General features: G+C 35.6%; 3 protein-coding genes and 1 non-coding gene across 5 annotated transcripts; 2 read left to right on the top strand and 2 right to left on the bottom strand.

The window, feature by feature from the left end:
- Positions 1 to 8,940: 8,940 nt before the first annotated feature.
- On the bottom strand, positions 8,941 to 10,626 carry LOC111783139 (uncharacterized). 2 transcript variants are annotated; one of them, XM_023664038.2, is made up of 4 exons: positions 10,387 to 10,626; positions 10,182 to 10,292; positions 9,318 to 9,398; positions 8,941 to 9,224 (listed from the first exon to the last, which is right to left on the bottom strand). In XM_023664038.2, the coding sequence occupies exons 1-4, from the start codon at positions 10,624 to 10,626 to the stop codon at positions 9,150 to 9,152; spliced, it is 507 nt and encodes a 168-aa protein (XP_023519806.2). In that variant the 3' UTR covers positions 8,941 to 9,149. The 2 variants fall into 2 exon arrangements, with proteins under 2 accessions (XP_023519806.2, XP_086976778.1); XM_087120652.1 differs by lacking the exons at positions 8,941 to 9,224; positions 9,318 to 9,398 and adding an exon at positions 9,784 to 10,067.
- LOC111783140 (histidine-containing phosphotransfer protein 2) lies at positions 10,588 to 21,072 on the top strand. The gene is made up of 7 exons (XM_023664039.2): positions 10,588 to 10,722; positions 19,667 to 19,869; positions 19,965 to 20,077; positions 20,166 to 20,234; positions 20,521 to 20,592; positions 20,691 to 20,763; positions 20,854 to 21,072. Exons 2-7 carry the CDS (start codon positions 19,750 to 19,752, stop codon positions 20,887 to 20,889), a joined length of 483 nt encoding a protein of 160 aa, XP_023519807.1. The 5' UTR covers positions 10,588 to 10,722; positions 19,667 to 19,749; the 3' UTR covers positions 20,890 to 21,072.
- Positions 12,804 to 15,069, bottom strand: LOC111783141 (protein BUD31 homolog 1). The gene is made up of 4 exons (XM_023664041.2): positions 14,911 to 15,069; positions 14,282 to 14,386; positions 13,957 to 14,144; positions 12,804 to 13,293 (listed from the first exon to the last, which is right to left on the bottom strand). Exons 2-4 carry the CDS (start codon positions 14,373 to 14,375, stop codon positions 13,138 to 13,140), a joined length of 438 nt encoding a protein of 145 aa, XP_023519809.1. The 5' UTR covers positions 14,376 to 14,386; positions 14,911 to 15,069; the 3' UTR covers positions 12,804 to 13,137.
- A 675-nt stretch (positions 21,073 to 21,747) lies between the features above and the next one.
- TRNAM-CAU (transfer RNA methionine (anticodon CAU)) lies at positions 21,748 to 21,834 on the top strand. Its single transcript is given in 2 exon segments — positions 21,748 to 21,785; positions 21,799 to 21,834. It is a non-coding gene; the product is annotated as a tRNA-Met (tRNA).
- Positions 21,835 to 22,120: the final 286 nt, after the last annotated feature.

The following is a 22,120-nucleotide window of genomic DNA, read 5'->3' as shown; positions in this document are numbered from 1 at the left end:
AGTGTTTCGTCTATCGTGGGATTCTTCCATTAGTTTGATATAACTAATGCGCCTTTACCCGAGACTGGATCGTTTCTATATTGAATGATACTAGAGCCCGAGCCTAATTATTTGTATTTTTTATGTTTTTAGAGTAAATTAAGTTGTCTCTCATTTTCAGCTAGTTGAGTGGTGTTTAAGGGGTTACTCGAATTATTGAGTGTTTCAACTAGTTTGTGTAAGTGTGTGTGCATAGGTATTTGAGTTGTATTTTTTGCTTTGTTGGTGGTCTTTTTCAAGGCCTATGTGTTGAGAAAGTAGTAGTTTTGAATATTTATGAGTATTGTGTGTTCTGAAAGAAGAGTCGTACTCTAAAGGGTAACATTTTTCGTGTAGTACTTTTTTGTCCGGGTCGAAATATGGCTTTCAAATTAAGTTCCGAATTTTCTGTCTACTTTGAGCGATACGCATCCTTGCTCGAATTTTCTGGACAGCCTCATTGGTGAGTCGAACTAGCTCGGATCCTACTAACTCTCTCTCGCCTACTTCCTCTCAGCATAGTGGGGACCTACACCGTTTTTCGTATCGGGCCTCAAACGGTGTCATTCCAATAGTTGCTTGGAAGCTGTTATTATACGAGAATTCCATCCAGTGGAGTTTGGAATCATAACTTCCCTTAAAATCTAGTATGCAAGCGCGTAACATGTCCTCTAGAATTTGGTTTAAACGCTCTGTTTGTCCATCTGTTTGGGGGTGAAAGGCAGTACTAAGTCGAGGCGGGTACCCAACGCTTTTTAAAGTCTGAGCTAGAGCTGACGTAAATCGTGGGTCCCGATCCGACATTATAGATACTGGGACTCCATCTAGTCTTACTCTTTCTTTCATATACTGCTTTGCCCAATTGTCAACTGTATATGTAGCTTCCTAGGTAGGAAGTGTGTTGACTTGGTCAACCTATCGACAACTACCCAATCATTGTATAGCCTTTAAGCGTTTTGGGTAATCCTACTATGAAGTCCATTGCTATGTTTTCCCACTTCCACTCTAGTATGCTTAGGGGCTGCAACAACCCCGCCGCCTTTTATCTAGAAGCTTTCACTTGTTGACAAACTAAGCAATTGCTCACAAACTCGGCCACGTCCCTCTTCATGTTCTTCCACCAGAAGTGTTGTTTTAAATCTTGGTACATCTTAATACCTTCTGGGTGCATGGCAAATGGCGAGTTGAAGAGGCAGAAGGCCTCGTCGGAGTGATAACCTCTGCTTGTTTTTTAGAAAGCTTTGCTTTAGACCTGGTCACCAATGTAAAACTAGCATCCATAGCATAGCGGTCGGACGTCATTGGAGTAGGAGTGTTTGAAGAAGCAATGGGCTTCTTCCCTTTTTCCATTGTTTTCTTCCCCGTCATTGCAGGGTGAAGGGGATGAGTTAGAGAGAAGGTTTCTTCGTGAGTAAGAACTCTCTTGAGAGGTAATCTGCCAAGGGGTTTTCGACTCCTTTTATAGGCAAAATTTGAAAGTCGAAGCAAGATAGAATTGCTTGCCATCTCGCAAAAATTTGTTTTGATATAAGATTCTTGACATCTTTTTCTAGAACAAATTTAGATGCCCTAGAATCTGTTTTGATAACAAAGCTTTTGTTAATTAAATTGCTTTTAAATTTTTGTACACAAAGTACTATTGAAAGTATCTTCTTTTTCACTGTTGAGTAATTCTTTTGAGTAAAATTTCATATTCCTGAATAAAAACAGACAATGGATTCTCTCTTGTCAAGGGACTGCTTCAGGATTCCTCCATATCTGATATCGGATGAGTCGGTCTCCACTATTAAACCCGCCCTCGGGTTTTTCAGAGATAAACACATAATTGATTTGACAAGAAATTTGATTTTTTTGGACTGTTTTGGTGTGTTCTTCAGTCCAGGACTTGAGATTCTTTTTTACCCTTTTAACAAGTGGCTTGCAAATGGGTCTGATGATATTTTGGAGGAAATCAGACACATAATTGAGACATCCCAATAATCTTTGTAGTTGGGTTTTATCCTTGATCTGATCTGGAAAGTTTGAGGCAAACTCAATGGATCTTTGAATGGGTTTTATAAGACCCAAATGATTTTCAAATCCAAGAAAACTGATTTTTGTCTTAAAAAGTGTTATTTTTGGTTTAGATACAACTAAACCGTTTCTTTTGACTATTGCAAAAAATGTTTGAAGATGCTTAAAATGTTGATCGATGTTTTGAGAGAAAATCAGAACATCGTCAATATAGACAATTGAAAAGTCTTGAAAGGGATTGAAAATATCATTCATAATTTTTTGAAATTCGGATGGAGCATTTGTTAGCCCAAATGACATAACGTTTCATTCATATTGTCCGAAAGGGACGTTGAAAGCCGTTTTATACTTGTCTTTTCCTGAAATCTGGATTTGCCAAAATCCTGATTTCATATCAAATTTTGAAAATACTTTTGCATTTGAAATCCTTTGCATTAAATCTGATTTATTTGGAATTGGATATCTAAAACATTCCAAAACCTTATTTAAGGGTTTGTAGTTTATTACCAGTCGCGGGACTCCACGTTCGTTCTCTGCCTGGTTGTTGACGTAAAAAGTCGCACATGACCAGGGGCTCTTTGATGGCCTAATAAGACCCTTATGCAAAAGATCATTAATTTCTGCTTTGCAGAACGTTAGCAATTCATTATTCATTTGAATAGGTTGGGCATTCGTAGGAATATTTTTTTCCTCGAAGTTTTTGACATAAGGAAGATTAACTATATGTTGCTTCCTATTCCGAAAGGCATTAAGGATAGTTGAACAAACTTCCCTTTCTATTTGATCTTGTAATGTTTTGATTCTAGATTGAACCGTCTTACTTTGAAGCTGTTATTCTATTCTTTTGAATGAAATCTCTTCCTTCAGAAAAGATATTTGTTTTTTTTGTAATTCAATTCATTTATAGATTGAATAATTGTATTCTTTATTTATCTAGCTGATTCTTACTGGGGAAAGGAAATTAAATTTTATCTTCTTCCTTAACGCTTTTGACTCTAACCTAAGTTATTTTGGAAGGGTATAATTGAGTAATGAAAGGAGTACCTAGGATTAGTTCTTGTCCTAAGTTCTTTACTAAAAGGAATGAATTTACGAAGCAAATTCTGTCGTTACAGACATGGACTTTTGATAATTTGTATTTAATTTTGAATCTGTTGTTGTTCGCACCTCTAAGGCCTTCGGTAGTTTTTTCAAAATACTTGGTAGGTATTAGGCCTTATTGAATGCAATTTTGATCGGCTCCTGTATCTATGAGAGCCTTTAACGTTATTTTGAAATCATAAATTTTTAGGGTAACGAGAGTGTACCATTTTTGATATTGAGAAGTGGTGATGGCTCCAACGAAGGAACTTTGAAAATCATCTTCGTCCAGGTTTGGTTGCGTTGTTTCCCTTTGTTTGGGCAGCCTTTCATGAAGTTTGAGAATTTCTTGGCGAAGCATATAAGATTCTGATCTGGTTTCAGATCTTAATGTCTGTACTTCTTGTTTGAGATTATTAATCTCTCTTTGTAGGTCTTGAGTAGTGAGTTCTCTCGGTTTTTCAAACCTTTGGAGAACTGATTGAAGTCTGTAGGGATTTCTTACTTCTCTTTCAGATGGCTTAGAGATTGTCATGGCATCTCTAAGTCGTTGAGCAATTTTCTGTTGAATTTCTGGATCTTAAACTTCTTCTACCACCTCGAGTAGAATTTCTTGATCCTTTGTAAGGACATTTATGCATCCGTCGCACGTTCTTTTTCCTTCTTGCTCTGATTCATATTCTGTGCTAGAATATGAATCGGATTCTTCTTGAAGTTCGAGGATCTCTCCCCCGCTGGATTGTTCTGAGTCGGTTAGGACTAATCGTAGTAGCTGATTCTTCAGCTCTTGATCGATATCCAACTCATTGATCTTTCCTCTAATTGGACACTTATTAGCATAATGTCCTTCTTCTCGACATTTGAAGCAAGTTTGTCTCTTCTTTCCTCTATGAATTTTTGTAGGGGTATACTTCTTCTTTGAATATGTTGGTTTCTGAGATTGCACGGGTTTATTCTGATACTTATCTCTAGGCCTGTATGAATTAGAAGGCTTTGGATACGTTTTAACTAGGGGTGTACATGGTCCGGGTTGGGTCAGGTTGGGAGATTTTTTTGACCCAACCCAAAAGTTCGGGTTGGTTGGATTGGTAACCCAACCCAACCCTCTATTTTCGGGTTGGGTTCGGGTTGGGTCCGGGTTGGGTTGTCATTTTTTTTAAAATTTTATTTACACACAATTTATAATTATTCGGAAGATAAAATATATTAAAAGTTCACAAACACAAATTAACCTATAATTATTGACAAATTATTGACATATAATAATAATAAATTCAATAAAAAATAACGAGCGAAGATTATAACATATTAACATAATTCAACATTGTCATAAAATTAAAAACAATTAAATATCGACATTTTTTTAGAATTGGTTAAAATAAGAAAAATACAAGAATAGATCATGAAATTAAATAAAGAATAAAAATGATTAGTTTAAAAGTATGGTATATAACAAAAATAAAAAATATATAAAAATATTTTAATTGAAATATACTTATTTATACGCTGCTTTCAACTATTAAAAAATAAAAATGTATATAAATTATGATATAATAATATTACAATAAATAGATAATAAATATATTATAATTTAGAATATATTTTTAAATTATATTTATTTTTAAATATATATACATATAATTTATCAACATTTGATCTAAATAATTTAAAGTGTTTAATATCTTAAATATAAATATATTAATAAATCTTAAATATAAATATATTAATAAAACTAGTTATAGGTTAGTTTTTCTAAAGTGTTTAATTAAAAATAATAAAATAATATAAACGAAACAAAGAAATTAAAAATAAAAATAAATATATTTGTTTGGCTGGCGTCGAACTCGGGAGTGAATGTTCTTCAATTGGACTCAGTACCACTCTGACAAACCCACTAAACAAGACACTCTTAATATGTTTTATATAATTTAATTTGGCTCGGGTCAACCCGAAGGTTTTGCGCATGAACCCAAAACCGAACCGATTCAGTTCGGGTTCAGAAAAATGAACCCAACCCTACCCGAAATGCTAATCCAACCCAACCCAACCCTTATAGTTCAGGTTGGGTTGGTCCGGGTTGTCGGGTTGCCGGGTTGAATGTACACCCCTAGTTTTAACTTCTTTCTTCTGGAGGTTGAGGGAGGTTCTATCCCCTTCCATCTATATTGGTCGCAAAATCTTCCAAGCTCTTTTCTGTTTGATATCGAAAAATTGAGCTTGTTTTGAATCTTTGACTCATTACAAAGTTTGAGTCCTTTTTCTATGATGAAGGATGCTATTGATCCGTATGACAAAGTCTGCCATGGAATTGTTCCATTATACTTTGTCTTAAGACCGTCTTTGATCCTTCTTGAGAAGTGTTTTGGTAGTCCATTGACAAAATTCTCTTTCCAGAATGCCAACGAACTGTCTGTTCTAATGAGAACTTTGCTGAAATACATGTCTTTGTACCACCTAAAATCGCCTAAGGTAGGGCACTTCAGGTTCATGAGTATTTCGGCGGATCTCTCCTGGTATTTCAGGGGGTCGCCAAAGAAGAATTCTATAAGGGTATAAATGAGGGTGTTAGCAGCATCCTCTACCCTTTCATGTTGTACTTCGGTCCTAGTTGATGGACCTTCTTCTTTGATGATTTGAGTAGTTGGCCTAACAACATAGTGGTTTAATATCTATTGTCAAGTTCCCTCGTCGTGATATTTGTCCCACCAGTCTTTGAGCTGCCTGGTAAATCCGGTCACTAAAACTTGAGATATTTGATGGTCGGATTTATGGCCCTGTAATTTATACGCGCCTGCGGCCATCATCATTTCATTGACAACATTCATTATCAGATAGTCGGACAATCCATCGATATTCCATTCATAGATTGCTAGACCATCGCAATGAGCTTGAGTTTGTAGAGTCTTTTCTTCGAATTGAATATCTGAAAAAGACGGTTGAGGATACCAATTTTTCTGATTACGGGTATTAGTTTGACTTCTCCTGGAGATTCTTTTAATTCGATTGTAGAGAGGTTCTTCCACCTCATTTACAATCTCGTCTTCGAATTCCTGGATTTCGTCGTCACTGTTAACGACATTGACAGATGAATCCTGATGTGTTATCCCATGATTTAGAATTCTATCCAACTTTTCTTCTATTTTGGCCATTGCAGCCTCTTCTTTTGAAATCCTCTTCGTAAATACGTCGAGGTTTGCCGGTCTGAGTATTGGGATTGACTCATCGACTTTCAGTACAGAGCTGCGTGCTTGTTCTTGTAGAGTACCAGAATTCTTCGAGATTTTGCCCTCGATACTCTCAAGCTGGGTGGAGATCGTGGATAAAATCTTGTTTGAATAATTATTTTGATGTGGGATATTCTTGATATCCTTTAGGGTCGGATTACCATTTTCTAGTCCTTCTAGGATAGTTTTGAAAGGACTGGCTTTGACCTTTTCTCCGTAGTAATTGTCAAAATCGACTTCTTCCAACGGAGGATGGTAGTCTTCCAGCTTCTTTGAGTCAAGGTGCATATTTGCACAATATTTTCTTCATACCATTCGAAGAATAGTATGTTTTCTTCTACGGTTTCCATATGAGAATACCACTGAGCTCTTAATTCTATTCGCTCAGCTATCACATACTCCAAATTCTTTGAACTTCTCTTATCCGCTTCCTGCTTTCTGCACTATTGTTCCTAAAGATTGAGTAACTCCTCTTCCCTCACAAAAATTGAGGCTCTGATACCATCCGAACGCTTAATGACTTGAGCCCTTACATTTACACGAGCTATGTCATCCTAGCTTAATTTACAAATAATGTACATCCAAATTTAGGGAGTACGTCTTAATGTACATACAAGTCCATATTCATCAATAATTGTGATGAATGTGGGAGTCCATATTCATCAATAATTTGATGAAAGTGGAAAAAGTGAGAAAAACAAAATTATAAAGAAATATAAAAAGTAAAGGAACAAAGATGGCGAGAACATGTCAGGAGACATATTTCACCTACGAATATTTTTTTTTGTAGAGTAGAAGAATATTTCTCTGAATTTTCCAATTGATATTCAAGAGAGAGCTATCGGTGGATCGATGCTCTCTTTACATTGATGAAGTCCTTTTAGACTTCAAATTTGAACGTAAATTTGAAAAACGTAAACTAAAAGATAAGATCAAATCTCGCAGGACAGGACCCCTGCGGGATTTGCTTTTCTCAAAGTATGAAAAGACCTAAAGCAAACTAATAATTTAAAAGACTAATATTTTACAAAGACAAACACTGATAATTCACATGCGAACAAGTTGTCAATCTTTGTTCTGTGTCTAATAAAGGTGTGAGGTTGTAGATTAGATTTTCTTCAAAATTTTTCATATGACTAAGCACCCAAGCTTGCCAACGGACTTACTGCGCTTCCCGCGTCTTACCACTTGGAACACAAGAGCTGGTTAGAAGATGAATGACTCTTAGATCGAACTTGGAATCTATGATGGTCACTCTTAGATTCCAAGACGACTCACTCCAGAATTAGCTTGATCAAAACTAATTCAATGAATCGGTTTAAAACATCAAACCTAAAGCAAGATTTGAAAAATAACACCAAAAGGTATAAAAAAAAAACACAAAGATTTTGTTTGTATTCAACAAATGATCCGTTTTGTTTGTATTCAACAAATGATCATTAAGCAAGCATGAATATTACATGTCTTTAAATAGGCCAACAACATAACCCAAATATAATGAAGTTCACTACCAACTCCAAATTACAACTACCTATAAAAGCTTGTAAAATACAAAGTGAAGAAAATACCCAAACACAAATTGTCTTAATTGTTAGTTCAAGTACCAAAGTCAAAGTCTTCTAATCACTTTCCAATATCAGTCTATTCATTATTTTCTTGATTTAACATGCTAATGCTAGAAAGATTTTTGGGCTCAAAAGTCTTGTATCTTCTTAGTCTTGCTTCTCGTAATTGGTCCTTTGGGTACATGCAAAGGGCCCGTAGTTAAATTCATATCATTAGTATTTTTACATGTTAATCATATTTTCTAGAATACACCATATGATTTTTTTTATTCTACTGGTTTGTCTTCATATCATAGGTGATGGTTTTAGGAGTTTGTTTACAGCCCTATGCGGCTTAAAGTTCTCTCAAAGTTATGACATAGAGTTCGGTTAGTCCATTGGAACCTTTTTGTAGATAGACCTGGAAAAACTCCTCAGTACTAGAAGGTAGGAGTAGTACAAGGAATGTGAAGACTCCTACATCAGGTATCGTGCTGACATACATCCTTTTGATTTTTGCTTAGGTTATTTTTTCATTCACATGATATTATATTAGTTTGATAAGAATACAAATATATGGGCAATTCTTTTTCTGTTTTGTGGGGAGGGGGAACGGATTTGCAATGTAATACTAGTGAAAGACTTACATAAGTGGTACAAAAGTTATTCTTTTTTTTTTTTTTTTTTTGGTTACTTTTAACTCAAAGTTTTGATTTGGCGTGAGAGTTTGGTATAACTTGCTGTTGTTCGGTAGATTTGAGAGTTTGGTGTTATTGGTAAGGCTCTCATATTTTTCAATGGTTTGGTTCTTACCGTGAGCAATTTCTTAAAGAATGTGATTGGTGGGGCTACGTGTAGTATAGAAATGGTGTCTCATATCTTGCTCATCTTTCTAACAATATTATAGTAATTTTTGTCTTAAATTTATTTCATTTTACTTTCGGTATGGAATTACTTTTGGTATGCTATCGTATTCATTATTTCTTGTAGTGCGTGGTCCTTTCTTTACGTTGGTTTCTAGTGGAGTCAGCAGACATTGGCCTATATTCAAACCTAGTAAAGATTTGAAATCGCAACGTACGTTAAAAGAGAAAATCATTGTGAAACATGGATCACACTGGCAACCGTAGCCGTGGTCGTGGAACTTATTAACAACAGAAGCAAACGTCATTTCCCGCCAAAGATTAAAAAAGAAAAAAAAAATATATATATATATAATGAGAAGGAGGGTTATTTAGGGTTAGGAACTTAGAAAATCAGTATTGTTTTCTTAATGAAGGATGTCAATGTTGTTGCTGAGCTCCTCCAGCTTGTTCATCCTCAATTTTTCGCTCTCATTCACCAACTGACAAAATCATTCAAATTTAGCATCAAATATTATATATAATTTTAAGGGAAATAAATAAATGGAAAGAAAAGAAAAGAAAAAAAGATTGACCTCCATTAGTTTGGCTATCAATTGAGATTTCTCCTTGTTCTTCTCGTTCAATAGCTCTAGGACTTCCTTGTATTCTCTCTCCTGGTAGACAATATATACCATTTATAAGTTTTATTTATTAATTAATTAATTTAGCCTAAAAATTAAGACTTGATATGGGTGTGGTCACGAGAATTATAACATATTGTGAGAAACATAAGTTGGAGAGCGGAACGAAACATTCTTTTTAAGAGCGTGGAAACCTGTCCCTAGCAGACACATGCAGTGGGGAACAAAACATTCTTTTGAAGGGTGTGGAAACCTATTCGTAGTAGACACGTGGAGAGAGGGACAAAACATTCTTTCTGTGGGTGTGGACACCTCTTACTGGCAGATACATGGAGGGGGAACAAAACATTCTTTTTAGGGTGTGGAAACCTGTTCCTATCATATACATTTTAAAAACTTTGAGGGTAGTCCGAAAGGGAAAGCCCAAATTTGTTAGGAGTGGGCTTGAGCCGTTACAAATGGTATCTGAGTAAGACACGGGATGGTGTACCAACAAGGACACTGGGCCCTGAAGGAAGGTGGATTGTGAGATCCCACATCGATTGGAGAGGGAAATGAGTGCTAGCGCGGATGCTGGGTCTAGAAGGGGGGTGGATTGCGAGATCCCACGTCGGTTAGAGAGGAGAATGAAGTGCTAGCGCGTACACTGAGTCCAGATGGGGGTGGATTGTGAGATCCCACGTTATATAACGGAGTGAAAACCTATCCATACCCGAACACACTCGATGAAGTAGTGTGAAAGAAGAAAGGGGAAAATGTTTTGAGAAAATTGATAAAAAAAAAAAAAAAAAAAAGGATGAAGTTTGGAATTAGGACCTTCTTTTGGCAGGTGATTCCCAATGGCTTCAATTCTTTGTTCACCAAATCAATCTTCTTCCTGATCAACGAAACTTCCTTCCTCATCGGATCCGTCATTCCTTCAAGTTCCTGTGTTCATTTCATTCCAGTTTCTTCTCATCAATTTCAATTCTAACCCTAATCAATGGATTGATTGGAATTGGATACAATCCCACACACTTACTTCGCGGATCTCCGCCAATCGCTTCGTCGCTTCTTCTGCTCGTCCAAGCCGATTCTCCACCTTCTCCCTCATCTCCATCTTCTTCCTCTCGATCTCCTCTTCCTTCGCGCGGAACAGAGCCAACGCCGATCGCGAAAGCTCCTCCTCTTGATCCTCCCTCGCCGGACTCCCAATCGCCTTCTTCACTCTCTGCTGCATCTGCGATTGTTGCGCCTCCCAGCTCTGTTTCTGCGTCGTCATGCCTTCTCTCTCGCAAATGATGATGATGATGATGATGATGATTCTCTTTCTCTGTTAGGTGGCTATACGCAAAGCGGCGCAAGGCTTTTAAGGAAGGTATGTTACCCTTCCCTTCCCTACCCTCTGCTTTACCTTATTACTTCTCAACAGACATCGCAATCGATATGAGTTTGACCTAATTCTGCAATCTGCTGTTTTTGTTGTGAAATTTGGAACCAAAATGCACTTATCTTTACTCAAACGCCTCATTGATTAGACCTGAATTTACAGATTGTTTTTGGAAATCTATAAATATACACTTGAGAAAACAGAGTTACCAAATTGTGATGGAGAGTTTAGTTTTGCTTTGGGTCAAAGAAGTGGAATGTGGTATTGGTTTTGTGGCAATGATTTTTGGGGGTTTCTTCCTAGGAATAGAATTGCAGGTGCTTGGGATTCAAGTTTTGTTGTATTGGAGTGGAGAGTAAGGTGTTGTTGTTACCTGCACTGAGTATGAAATGAATAATGGGGAAAAGCCTTAAGAACTAAGACTGAGTTGGAGAGATGGGTAACAGCAGAGCTGCAAAAAGGCTGCTTCTCTTTCTGTCCCCTTATTATTATTATCATTACTTTGCTTACTTGCAACAAAGATCTCTCACCTTTTCCTTTTCCTTTTCTTTTTCCCATTTTGAATTCATTCCTGTTCTTATCAACACCTTTCTTTTAGCTCCTTGCAAGGAATCTGTCACCAAACCCTTCGTTTTCTTGCTGCTGTTTTCTGAAGAGTTCTCTGTTTCTTCAAATTGTTATCCCAACAGATATTAATATAAATATTAATGTTATTGTAATCCCATATTGGTTGGAAATGGGAGTGAAGCATTCCTTATAAGGGTGTGGAAACCATACGTAACGGGTGAAAGTAGACAATATTTGCTAGCAATGAGTTTGGGCTGCTATAAATGGTATCAAAGCCAGACACCAAGCGATGTGCTAGTGAGAACGCTAGCCCCAAGGAGGGGAGGATTGTGAGATCTCACATTGGTTGGAGAGAGGAACGAGTGTGGAAACCTCTTCCTAGTAGACACATTTTAAAACTGTGAGGCTAACGGCGATACGTAACGGGCCAAAACGGACAATGTCTACGAGTAGTAGGCTTGAGAGGTGAGCATTGCTCAGACAATTGGCTTAAGTGAGCTCAGTAGAAAATTCTCCCTCGATAGAAAGAGGACATAATCAATAAGATTCTAGTAAGAGAGGTTTTTATTATTATTATTTTTTTTAACCCAAGTATCTTCGCATTAGAGGTAAGATTCAATTCGTCAACCATTTTTTTAAACAAATGTGGGGTAAGAGATTGGACCTTCGACTTTAGCGAAAATAATAAGTCACATCTATTGAGTTATGTTTAGATTTAGCATTCAAATATTCGCAACGTATAATACGAAAATTTAGGATACCTTAACCTTACATGTTCTTGTTGAGTTGTTGGTAATAAAAGAGTTGAACACTGAAATATTATATGCTTGATGATGCGAAGTTAGATTGGGTTTCGCTAACGTTGAATTGCCTATTCCCAATACTTTGTCAACTTTGTGTGTTGTTTAGTTGGTGAAATCTATTGGCGCTATTTGGATTTGGTCGGAACCTAACGGAATTTTGGAGTTCTATCATTACTACAAGTTGGAAGAAAAATCCAAAGTTTGGGGTGCTGCGTCTTTCTCACTTAAATGGATTAACTTAGCTGAGTGTTTTACTTGTATTAGTACAGTCCTTTTCAACTTTGTTGAAGGAGTGATATGCACGTAATTACTAATCGTGTATGAGTATTGAAGAATGGGTTGTTTTAAGCATAAGGGTCATCTCTTCTTACAAAATGAACCACCGGTCCAAATATGTCACAATATGGATTCGATGAGAATGCCACAATATGGTTGTACCGGTCAGATGTAGATTTTAAAATTTCAAGTACTTCTATAATTTCGGACAAAATTGTAAGATATATTGACGCCGTCTCTTCAAATAATTTCTTCATATAGTGTAAAGAAAATACGAATTAGTTTAAAATTTCCGATCAACTTATAACAATCACCTTCAGATCAAAAGAAGCAACCAACCTTGTCAGTCATCAATATATATTAATTTATTTTAATTAAAAGCAGTTCAAAAATCTAAAATGTTTAACAAGTATTCAAGGAGTATAATCAAACTAGGACAACAGTTTCTTTAAACTTGAGCAGGAAACTCCAAGCCATGTCCATCGAGAACCAACAAGGAGTTTAAGAATATGTTTTCTATCAATTCACACTCGACAATGAAAATGCCACCACTAATTGGTAAATACTACCTCTTCAAGTTCAAATCTTCATAGATCGTCAATAAAAAGAAAAACTACGAAATCCATGGTCCAAGGAGGATCACATCTGCCTTGGACAAGAGACAAAGTATTGGAAACATTTGATTATCATCGATCAATACAAGTGAGCTTCCAATATGATATTAAATAAAGTCATGCTTTTGCAATGTGAAACAAGATCAATCCCCACTGGCACATCCCCTGCAACCACAATGCACACACTCCACCACTTTCTCTTCTCTCAAGTGTTTCGGGACTCGGCAGACACACGTCGTGCCAAAGTTATGGTCCCGGGGCTGTATGCAACGGAGGCAACAGAGACGCTCATATCCTGGCTGTATTTTCAACAGGAGTTTGTTTAGATACCAATCTGAACTATCATAAATATCATATATCACCCATTTAAGATTCAAACACAGGTGAGGCGAATGGTCAGTTAATGAATGGCCATCAATTCAAATTCTGGATTTTTGAATTGAGAATTCTCACTATTTCTTAGATTCATGGATTCAATTCATGGACTCAATTCAATTTAGTGGATCTTTCATTCACATTTTTTCCATCAAGAACTTTATAAAACAAGACTTCCAAATTTAGAGTATCCTACTTTCAAGCAATTCACAGGGTTCAACAAACAATAGATATTTCATGATCAAGGGTGTAGTACTATTTGTGGTAGCAGTCCTTATATATGGTATTAACAATCGGAAGATGGTCGAAAGAAAAAATCTCTACTTGCTAGGGTTTCTTCCTATACCTATGAATTTCGTTGGACCCAAAAATGATGCATTGGAAGAATCTTTTGGCTCTTCCAATCACAGACACACACATTCAATCAAATTAAGGATAATCCCCATAGTTAAGCAGGGGATTGATAAAGAAAACTCGGGGAAATTGTCTTGTTTAAGTCTTGTTCACTTGGAATCCATAAGGGGAAAAATAAATTTGTTGGACTGAAACTATATTTATGATGAAGTGGTTTGGGTATGAATGAATACCTTTTTCCATTTAGCAATGAGGTTGGCATCTGCATAGCCTTGTTCTAAGCAGAACTCATAGAGCTCCCTGGAAATTTCACTCCTTTTGTGGAAAAGGTCAAAAATGTATCGGCTCCTTTGATGTGAAATCTTGAAAATAGGCCACAATGCTTCACACTTCCGCTTCCCATCCTGCGGATCAATTTCAGCTGCAAAACAACACAAAATTAACCCTAAAAACATCACAAAAGAAAGAAAAGGAACTTGAGAATAAACAATATAATCAATCCACAGCTAAGCTTCGTCGTTTAAGGCACCAGCAATTGTAAAGCTATATTGACCAAACCTTCTCTCATTTTAGAATCGAGCTCTCGTAGGGTTGGCTCAATCAATTCCCATCCATTTGGGTATTTGATCTTGCTGGTCTTCACTTTAGGCATTTCTCCAACTCCTGCAGATTAAACGAAGATGAACAACGCGAAAACAGCAGCTTCAGAGTAGCAATGTGCAGATTAAACAAAGATGAACAATGCGAAAACAGCAGAGCTTCAGAGTAGCAATGTGCAGATTAAACGAAGATGAACAATGCGAAAACAGCAGAGCTTCAGAGTAGCAATGTGCAGATTAAACGAAGATGAACAACGCGAAAACAGCGGCTTCAGAGTAGCAATGTGCAGATTAAACGAAGATGAACAACGCGAAAACAGCAGCTTCAGACTAGCAATTTCATCAAATATTAAACATACGCACAGAACCGTTCATTCGACAAGTTTTATGGCTACGCGAAATTCCACAAAGAATTAAGTGCAGAAAAATCTACCAATTATGACCGAGTATAGTGGAAAAACATAAGAATGTTAATGCTTCAATCGAAACCAGATTTGTAGTACAAACCTTATACACTCTTTGTGAAATCGTAATGTGAAAAGATTTAGGGTTTCGTAGTTTAGAGAAGGCAGAGTATGAAGGAATTACCTGAAGTTGAGAGTCTGTAAGAAGTTCGTCCGAGATTTGAAGGTTGTATTTGCAAGTACAATGGAAATGGGAGATCGATAGCAGACTTTGGAGTTGATCTTCAATAACACGATGAGGCTTTTACCCAAAGTACAGGAAGCAAACAACTCAAAGAACTTCTTCAATTATTCAGTTTTAATTCAATTTAGTCTTTTTTTTTTTTTTTTTTTTCATATTATTTACCAATATGTTTATAAGTTAAAAGGTTGATTTTTAATGCCCTAAAAATTTAAATGACTATGCTTAAATTTATGATAGTTTGTCTCACCTGTGTTTGAATCTTTCCCTAAAAATGTGAACTGAATAAGCTGGATGGGCGCCTATTGAGGGTCGTTGTTTTGCTTGTCTCGACATGAGGGTCACAACCTACCCTTTTCATAGTATGGTTTGTCACGTTCTCTCCAACTTAAATTAGTTATCGTCTTTGGTGACTTTCTCAAGGAACAATCGTGATTGAATTGGATGATTTATTATTATTATTATTATTTCTGATAACATTTATGGTTGAAATTTGGCTAATTCAGTTCTTGACCAATTCATACACCTCCAAAGTTGATGCGACCGTAAGTTTTGTAAAAAAAATCAAAGTTTAGATTTGGGAGGTAAGCATTGACCACAACTTCTTCGGATTAGATCAAGAAGATGATGACGTGGCTGGTTCAATAAAAGCAATATGTCATGCTTCAATTGACTCAACCATAGTTTTTCTCAAATTTACCATGGCTAGCTCTTGTAACAATACTAATGGTTCTTGAAAGCTTGCTCACTAAGGAAATACCGAAGAAAATTTGAGGAAAATTGACCTTAGGAAGGACTTGATTGAGCCCCTGAGCACACCCAAATAAGTAAATAACTACATTGAATATACTTATTGGGATCACTTGGAATTGACCTAGAACACCAAGAACCAAACTTAAAAGACCTAAAATTGATGGTTAACTCGAGAACTACCTAATAAGCCCTACAACTTAGTAATTTAAATAGACATTAGAGCATGTTTATTTAGGGCAAAACCAATGATAATGGTAAATGACCAAAATGCCTTTACTATGTACCTATGATGTTTCCTCGTTTAAATAAACCCCAAATGACTTAGAACTAGAACCGAGTACTTATGAATCTATGATCATGCTCTAGGGTTAAGAGTTAAGCTAAGTAGGTTGGTTTCTAAAAATGTACAACCCAAGCCCATTATGACCCTCAGACTACTAGGCACTACTCTACTCAGATCTACCTTATGCCCTAACTTGCCTTAAATTTCCTAATACACGATACATCTATTCTGATCATATGTTTTCCATACTTTGGATGGGATGTCTTGCTCAAATTCTTTGCAGCATGCCCTAATTTACATGATGTCAAAATATAGACTATGTCATGGGGGACACAGAAATGTCGAGGCAACCATGGGCCAATTTTGGATTTCGAATCCTGATTCGCAATCTTGAACATGGGTATCTACTCAGGCATATTATTAACTAACCTTGTGACCTAGTAGGTCTTTCAGATGAGTATTTTAGGAGTAGGACTAGGGTTATGCATTGTGAATGGAGTGGATGTGGACAGCTTGATGGAATTCCCTCTCCTTAAATCTGTCCAAAGGCGAGGGATCATACAAGTGTATACATCAAGGCTAAGCACCAGACTAATGGAACTTTATGAATCTAGTATCCATAACTTAAGGCTAAAGTTCTTTGAACAGAAACCATGTCAGGTTTAGAGTATAATATCTTAGCATCAGTCATGGACACAATCAAGGGCTATAAATACTTACTGGGTTATACTCAATTTAGTTTTACATGTTTTTTTTCAAGTAGCGACAGACGTGAATCTAGAGTAGATGCTATAGAAAGTCAAACCTAGGTTCAAAAGCCTCCGCTAGTTTTATGTCATTTTATCCTGATTTTATTTTGTATTTTGTTCCCCTTTATATGTATTTAAACTTAAACTCTATTTTGGATATTATAAATATATATATTTGGTATGTTTTATGTTTTATGTTTTCAAATCTCCTTGTTTTAAAGAATCTTTTTTTCAACCTAATTTTACTATATTGAGTCAGCTCACATTGCAATTTATACTTCAGGCAGTTTAGAAATTTGGTCCCGAAAATCGATTTGGTCTCTGTGTTCTAAGAAATCCTATCACGAACCAATTATTAAAAGGAGTTCGAGAAGCGATCGAAATAACAAAAAAAGAAAAAAGAAAAAAGGCAAGTTGAAGAAGTTATTAGGTCAAGAGCCTCCGGTCTAGACCCTAGGTTCGAGAACCAAATAAAACTCCAGATCTCAGCTTCAACAGCCCACATGAAGACACTAGCCCTTTATCGACCTATGCTTGAATCGAACTTCTAACGCAACCCAAATGTCAACATGTGCGCACTCCCTCCATTTGTAGCTAGCGTACGGCTCGGCTCGACAATTTTCCCTCGGCTTAGACGACTTATTAGGCTTGATTTGGAATATTTTACCCCTACCTATCATTTTGAAGAATTTTTTGATGTATTCATGAGCGCTTGAGGCCAGTATGGTTACTATTTAGCCAATTTAAAATATTCAGAGTTGACTTTGGATCGAATAAGAGAGTTAAGTGATTTAATTCCTGAGAGATGTCCTAATTATGATGTCGGGGAACTCCATAGGTGAAGTTGGACTTCTACAAGCATAATCAAACTAATGTCGACTAATGATATTTAGTGACTTCAGGTTAGGCCAATGAGATAAGTGATCTTACTATTGAAACGCCTTCAGACTAGGTTGGATGAATTGTTTGTTGCATGAATAACATGTACATTATAACTTATTTGCATGTTATTACTTGTATGATGTGGTGTTTATGAACTTCCTGTAATGTTCTTCTAGTATGTCAATCCGTATATACTATGATATCATGTTCATGTTTTGCCCTATAAGACACTTGATGAACTATGTATGATAAGAATTAATGATATGTCATGTACAAGTATGCATTTCTCAGAGGAAGGTTATGTCGTGTACAAGTATGATGTGCATTATACCTATGTATCATAATTTGAAAATGTGGGACCTCATACATAATGTATATCACGAGCACAATAAACTTTTCCAGTATGTTTTGTACAGACGCATACCCCTTGATATGATCTACACTCCTTTTTTTCCTTTTGTTTCTAGTAGTGTGAATGTGCACTAGCCCATCGTCAGACCTAAGAGGTAATAAGAGTTTTGCCTAATATGTTCATGTGCATGCATTAACCATGTATAAATAAGTACTACGTATTCAACCCTACTCATAAAAGAAAGTAGAGTCCAACGAATATTTACAAAAAGTAGGTTCCACCATGAACCATGATTGCATATGATTGCATTTTCTAATCCCTTAAGAGTCGGATCACTTAAATATTTTTAAATACTTTAACCACATTAGGTAAAGGCAAGAGAGGACTAGAGAAGACTACGCCTAAAAAGAGCTCCTGCAACGTCGTTGTGATCTTCAAAAGGGGCTAGGTTAGTGAGGATTCAATGAGTAAGCCTTGTGGGAGGGGCTCGATGCCTCCGATAGAATGCTTCAGACATAGCCTCGAGAGAAACTAGGTTGATTGCGTCATGGTTAAGAATATCAATACCGTGAAATAGATTTGAGGTGGTTTTGATGTTAGGGGTAGGATATTTGCAAGCCGTATCAAGATGTAAAAATTTTAAATGTATCCGTCCCAAAGCCTTGAGGTTCCTTTCTTGAGGTTGTCTTGTCGACATGGTTAACATGCTCGTGCTCGGACGCTTTACTCCTGCAGATGTTGTATTCATGTATATATACATCCATGTTCGGAGGTTGGAGTTCAAAAACATTCTTATCTAAATATCGTGTGGAATAAAAATTTATATTTAAAATTATGTACACATCTTATGGTATACCATCAATACATCTAAACTCAAATCAAATGTTTGGTGTGATGTTGGCCAAGAAGATATCCAACCTATTGATGTTCAAAGAAAAAAAGATTATGGTGAACCTTCTCTCAAAGAAGAAGACTGACTGGAGACCAACATGTGGTACTTAGACAACGAAGCAAGCAACCAACAAAATTTGAGAACGAGCAAATTTTAAGGAGCATGATGAGAAGCTCATTGGAAATTTGAAGTTTGGCAAGGAATCAATTGTACTGATCCAAGGCAAAGGATCCATCTCGTTCTAGAGCAAGAACGACGACGAATGTCTACTCACCCCCAAGTTTGAAGAGTAATATTATCAGGCTTGGTCAGATGAGAGAAGAAGGTAACAACGTGGAGTTGGCTGGCACACAAATGGGCTAGTTACTGAGTTTTTGTAAGCGCTCCATGTTTTTTAAGAATATTTTAAAAATAAAATATAAAATAATATAAGGTATTTTTATTTTTTTTAAAAGTTTAAAGATATTATATATATATATATATATATTAAATTTAGGTGTATTATTGAAATTTTTTTAAATAAATAAGAAAATGGTTGTAGAAAAATATAATGAAATAATATTTATTTACACCATAATGTAAATATAATAACGGATTCTTTTGCTTCTCTTCCACTATGTATTAACCTTGACTCCTCTATTGCTTCGTAGCGACTTTATAACGACTTCAACAATAATGTAACAGATTTAATTCTCTCTAACTTCCTCTTTTTTTCTTTTTTCTTTTTTATTTCTTTTTCAATTTTAAAATCTATTTTCTAAACTTCATTTTTTTCACTATAAATACAGGTTCCCCTCCCCAAGTCTCAGCAACCGAGTCTTCTGATTTTGAGAAAGCGAAAACTCAAGAACAATCCAAAGAACTTCTCACAATGTCTGCATCGACTTCCTCATCCGCACCTGCACCCGCACCTGCTTCCGGTTCTTCAACCGCTTCGGATCATCCTCAGAGACATATGATCCGGAAGTTCATCCAGGCTTTGCGCGAACAAGTGAGATCTTCTTCAATGTTTCAATCTCTGTTCTGATTCCTATTTCTTTGGCCGTTCTTGAGTTCCAAGTTTATGAGTTTCGGTGTTTCTGCCAGGGATTTCTTGACGATAACTTCAATAACCAGATGAATCTTCACGAGAATCGAAATTCCTTGGCTACATTCTGCGGTGACGCCGAACCTAAACTCGATAGAGTTGAAAAACTTCTGTAATTATTCGCCTCCTTAAACGCTTTGCATTTTATCGCTGCCTAATTCTGTTTTTTTCTCAAATCTTTTCAACTTTATATTTTCTAGTGCAAGAGAGACTGTGGAATTTGATACTGTGAGTAACCTCATGGAATCGCTCAAGACCAAGGCCGCTGGGTAACGCGCTCCACTCAATTTTACTTTTAGTGTTTATGAGAATCGAATCGCCAGTAACAATTGGAAGTTTCAAAATCTCCTTTGCCCTAACGTAATTGTTGCTGTGGTAGAATCATGAATAAGAGGTTCTAGTGACTGTTTTCTTTCTCTAAAGGTCTTAATAATAATCATTGTTCTTTCTGTTACATTGAAATGTGATTTTGGCGACACAATTTATTCGGAAGATTGTTATGAAAACAGCGCGTAACGAATGGACGGTGGTGTGTGTGTGTGTGTGTGTTGACAGGGTTGGTGGTAAGCGATTGTCAACTGCTTGTGCTGAGATGCAAGATTTGTGCACTGATAACAACGCTGAACCGTAATGACAAACAAGTGTTTCTTACCTTAATTTAGGCATTAATTCTTCGAATTTTGGATAATCGTCTAAAGAACATGAGGTTTTTGACTTGTTTGCAGTTTACAAGAAGCCTACAGGAAGGTCACCTGGGAATACTATGTTTTACGCGACTGCTTCCACCACATTCTGCAGGTACTACTACTTCACCCTTTCCTTTTCAAGGATTAGTTTACTTTATTTCTTGAAAATTGGTTATGAATTTGGCAAAATTGTTGGAATTAGGCGGAGAGGGCAATCCAAATGAGCACAGAAGAATGAAGAAACCAAGATTTGGAGTAGTAGGCTAATAAATAAACGCATGTATGCGGCGTTAGTATGGAAGGAAGGGTATTATTCCAGAAAGGCTTGCTTAGTTACATTTGTTTTGTTTTGTAAACAAGCTTGTATGGACAAACATATTATACTTCAACAATTCTAATCGAAAATTCTATTCCTCTCTTATATTCTCTCTTCTGATTATCCATTATTTCTTTTAGTTTGTTCTTAATCTTGCAACTAAAATTAAGAATTAATCTGCCTCATATCCTACTAATTTTAATCCATTGAAACAATGTATAAACTCCATAATTTTGATAAAATAATAACTTAAAATTTTGTAAGATAAAATAACCTAAAATAATTTATTTATTAGACATTTTTTAAAATTCACAAATATTTTTGACTTTTTTTTTTTTTTATAAAAAAAATCATAATTAAGATAAATTACGGTGTGTGGAGGACTTGCAATATTTTAAAAATTGAATAACTAATTTTTTTAATTAATATGATATTAATTATTATATAACAATGATATTAATAATTTTTATTTTTTTTAATTAACATTTTTTATTGTACTGTAAAAAAAAAGAAATATAAATAAAAATAGAAAAATATATTTATGCTCCTAAAGTTTAGAAGTAGTATTGATAAAAATGATAAATTAATAATTGTATTAATTTATTATTCATTAATTAATAATTGTATTAATAATTTATTATTGATAAAAATTAGAAGTTGTATTAATTGTAACAATATTCATTTTTTTTTCAAATATTTGTCATTAATAATCAATCATTAAAATTCTATTAGTACTTTTTTATTAAATAAATTTAAACTAAATTGACTTGGTCAACAATTGGGGTGGTGGCGCAGTTGGCTAGCGCGTAGGTCTCATAGCTAAATTGAGTGATCCTGAGGTCGAGAGTTCGAGCCTCTCTCACCCCAATGAAACATTCTTTTTTTCTTTTCTTCTTAACTAACCGGAATTTGAAAGAAATCCGGGCAGAGACTGACCGGGTCAGCTTTACTTAAAAAGAAAAAAAAAAAAAAAACAAATTATCTCAAAGTTTAATTTGATGCATTTGAAAATTTAAAGTTAAAAAGACATTTAATTTTTTTTAACCATCTTCTATATTCAAAATACAAATATTTATTATCTCAAATATTTAAATCTTATATATTTAATATTTATACTCATGTAGTAAATATATTTACTATCAATTGTTGTTAT

This window comes from Cucurbita pepo, chromosome 20, assembly GCF_057944985.1.
Source record: "Cucurbita pepo subsp. pepo isolate OVF chromosome 20, ASM5794498v1, whole genome shotgun sequence".
Lineage (NCBI taxonomy): Eukaryota > Viridiplantae > Streptophyta > Magnoliopsida > Cucurbitales > Cucurbitaceae > Cucurbita > Cucurbita pepo.
The sequence above is the reverse complement of the archived record's forward strand: the minus strand, read 5'-3'. Positions and strand labels throughout refer to the sequence as shown.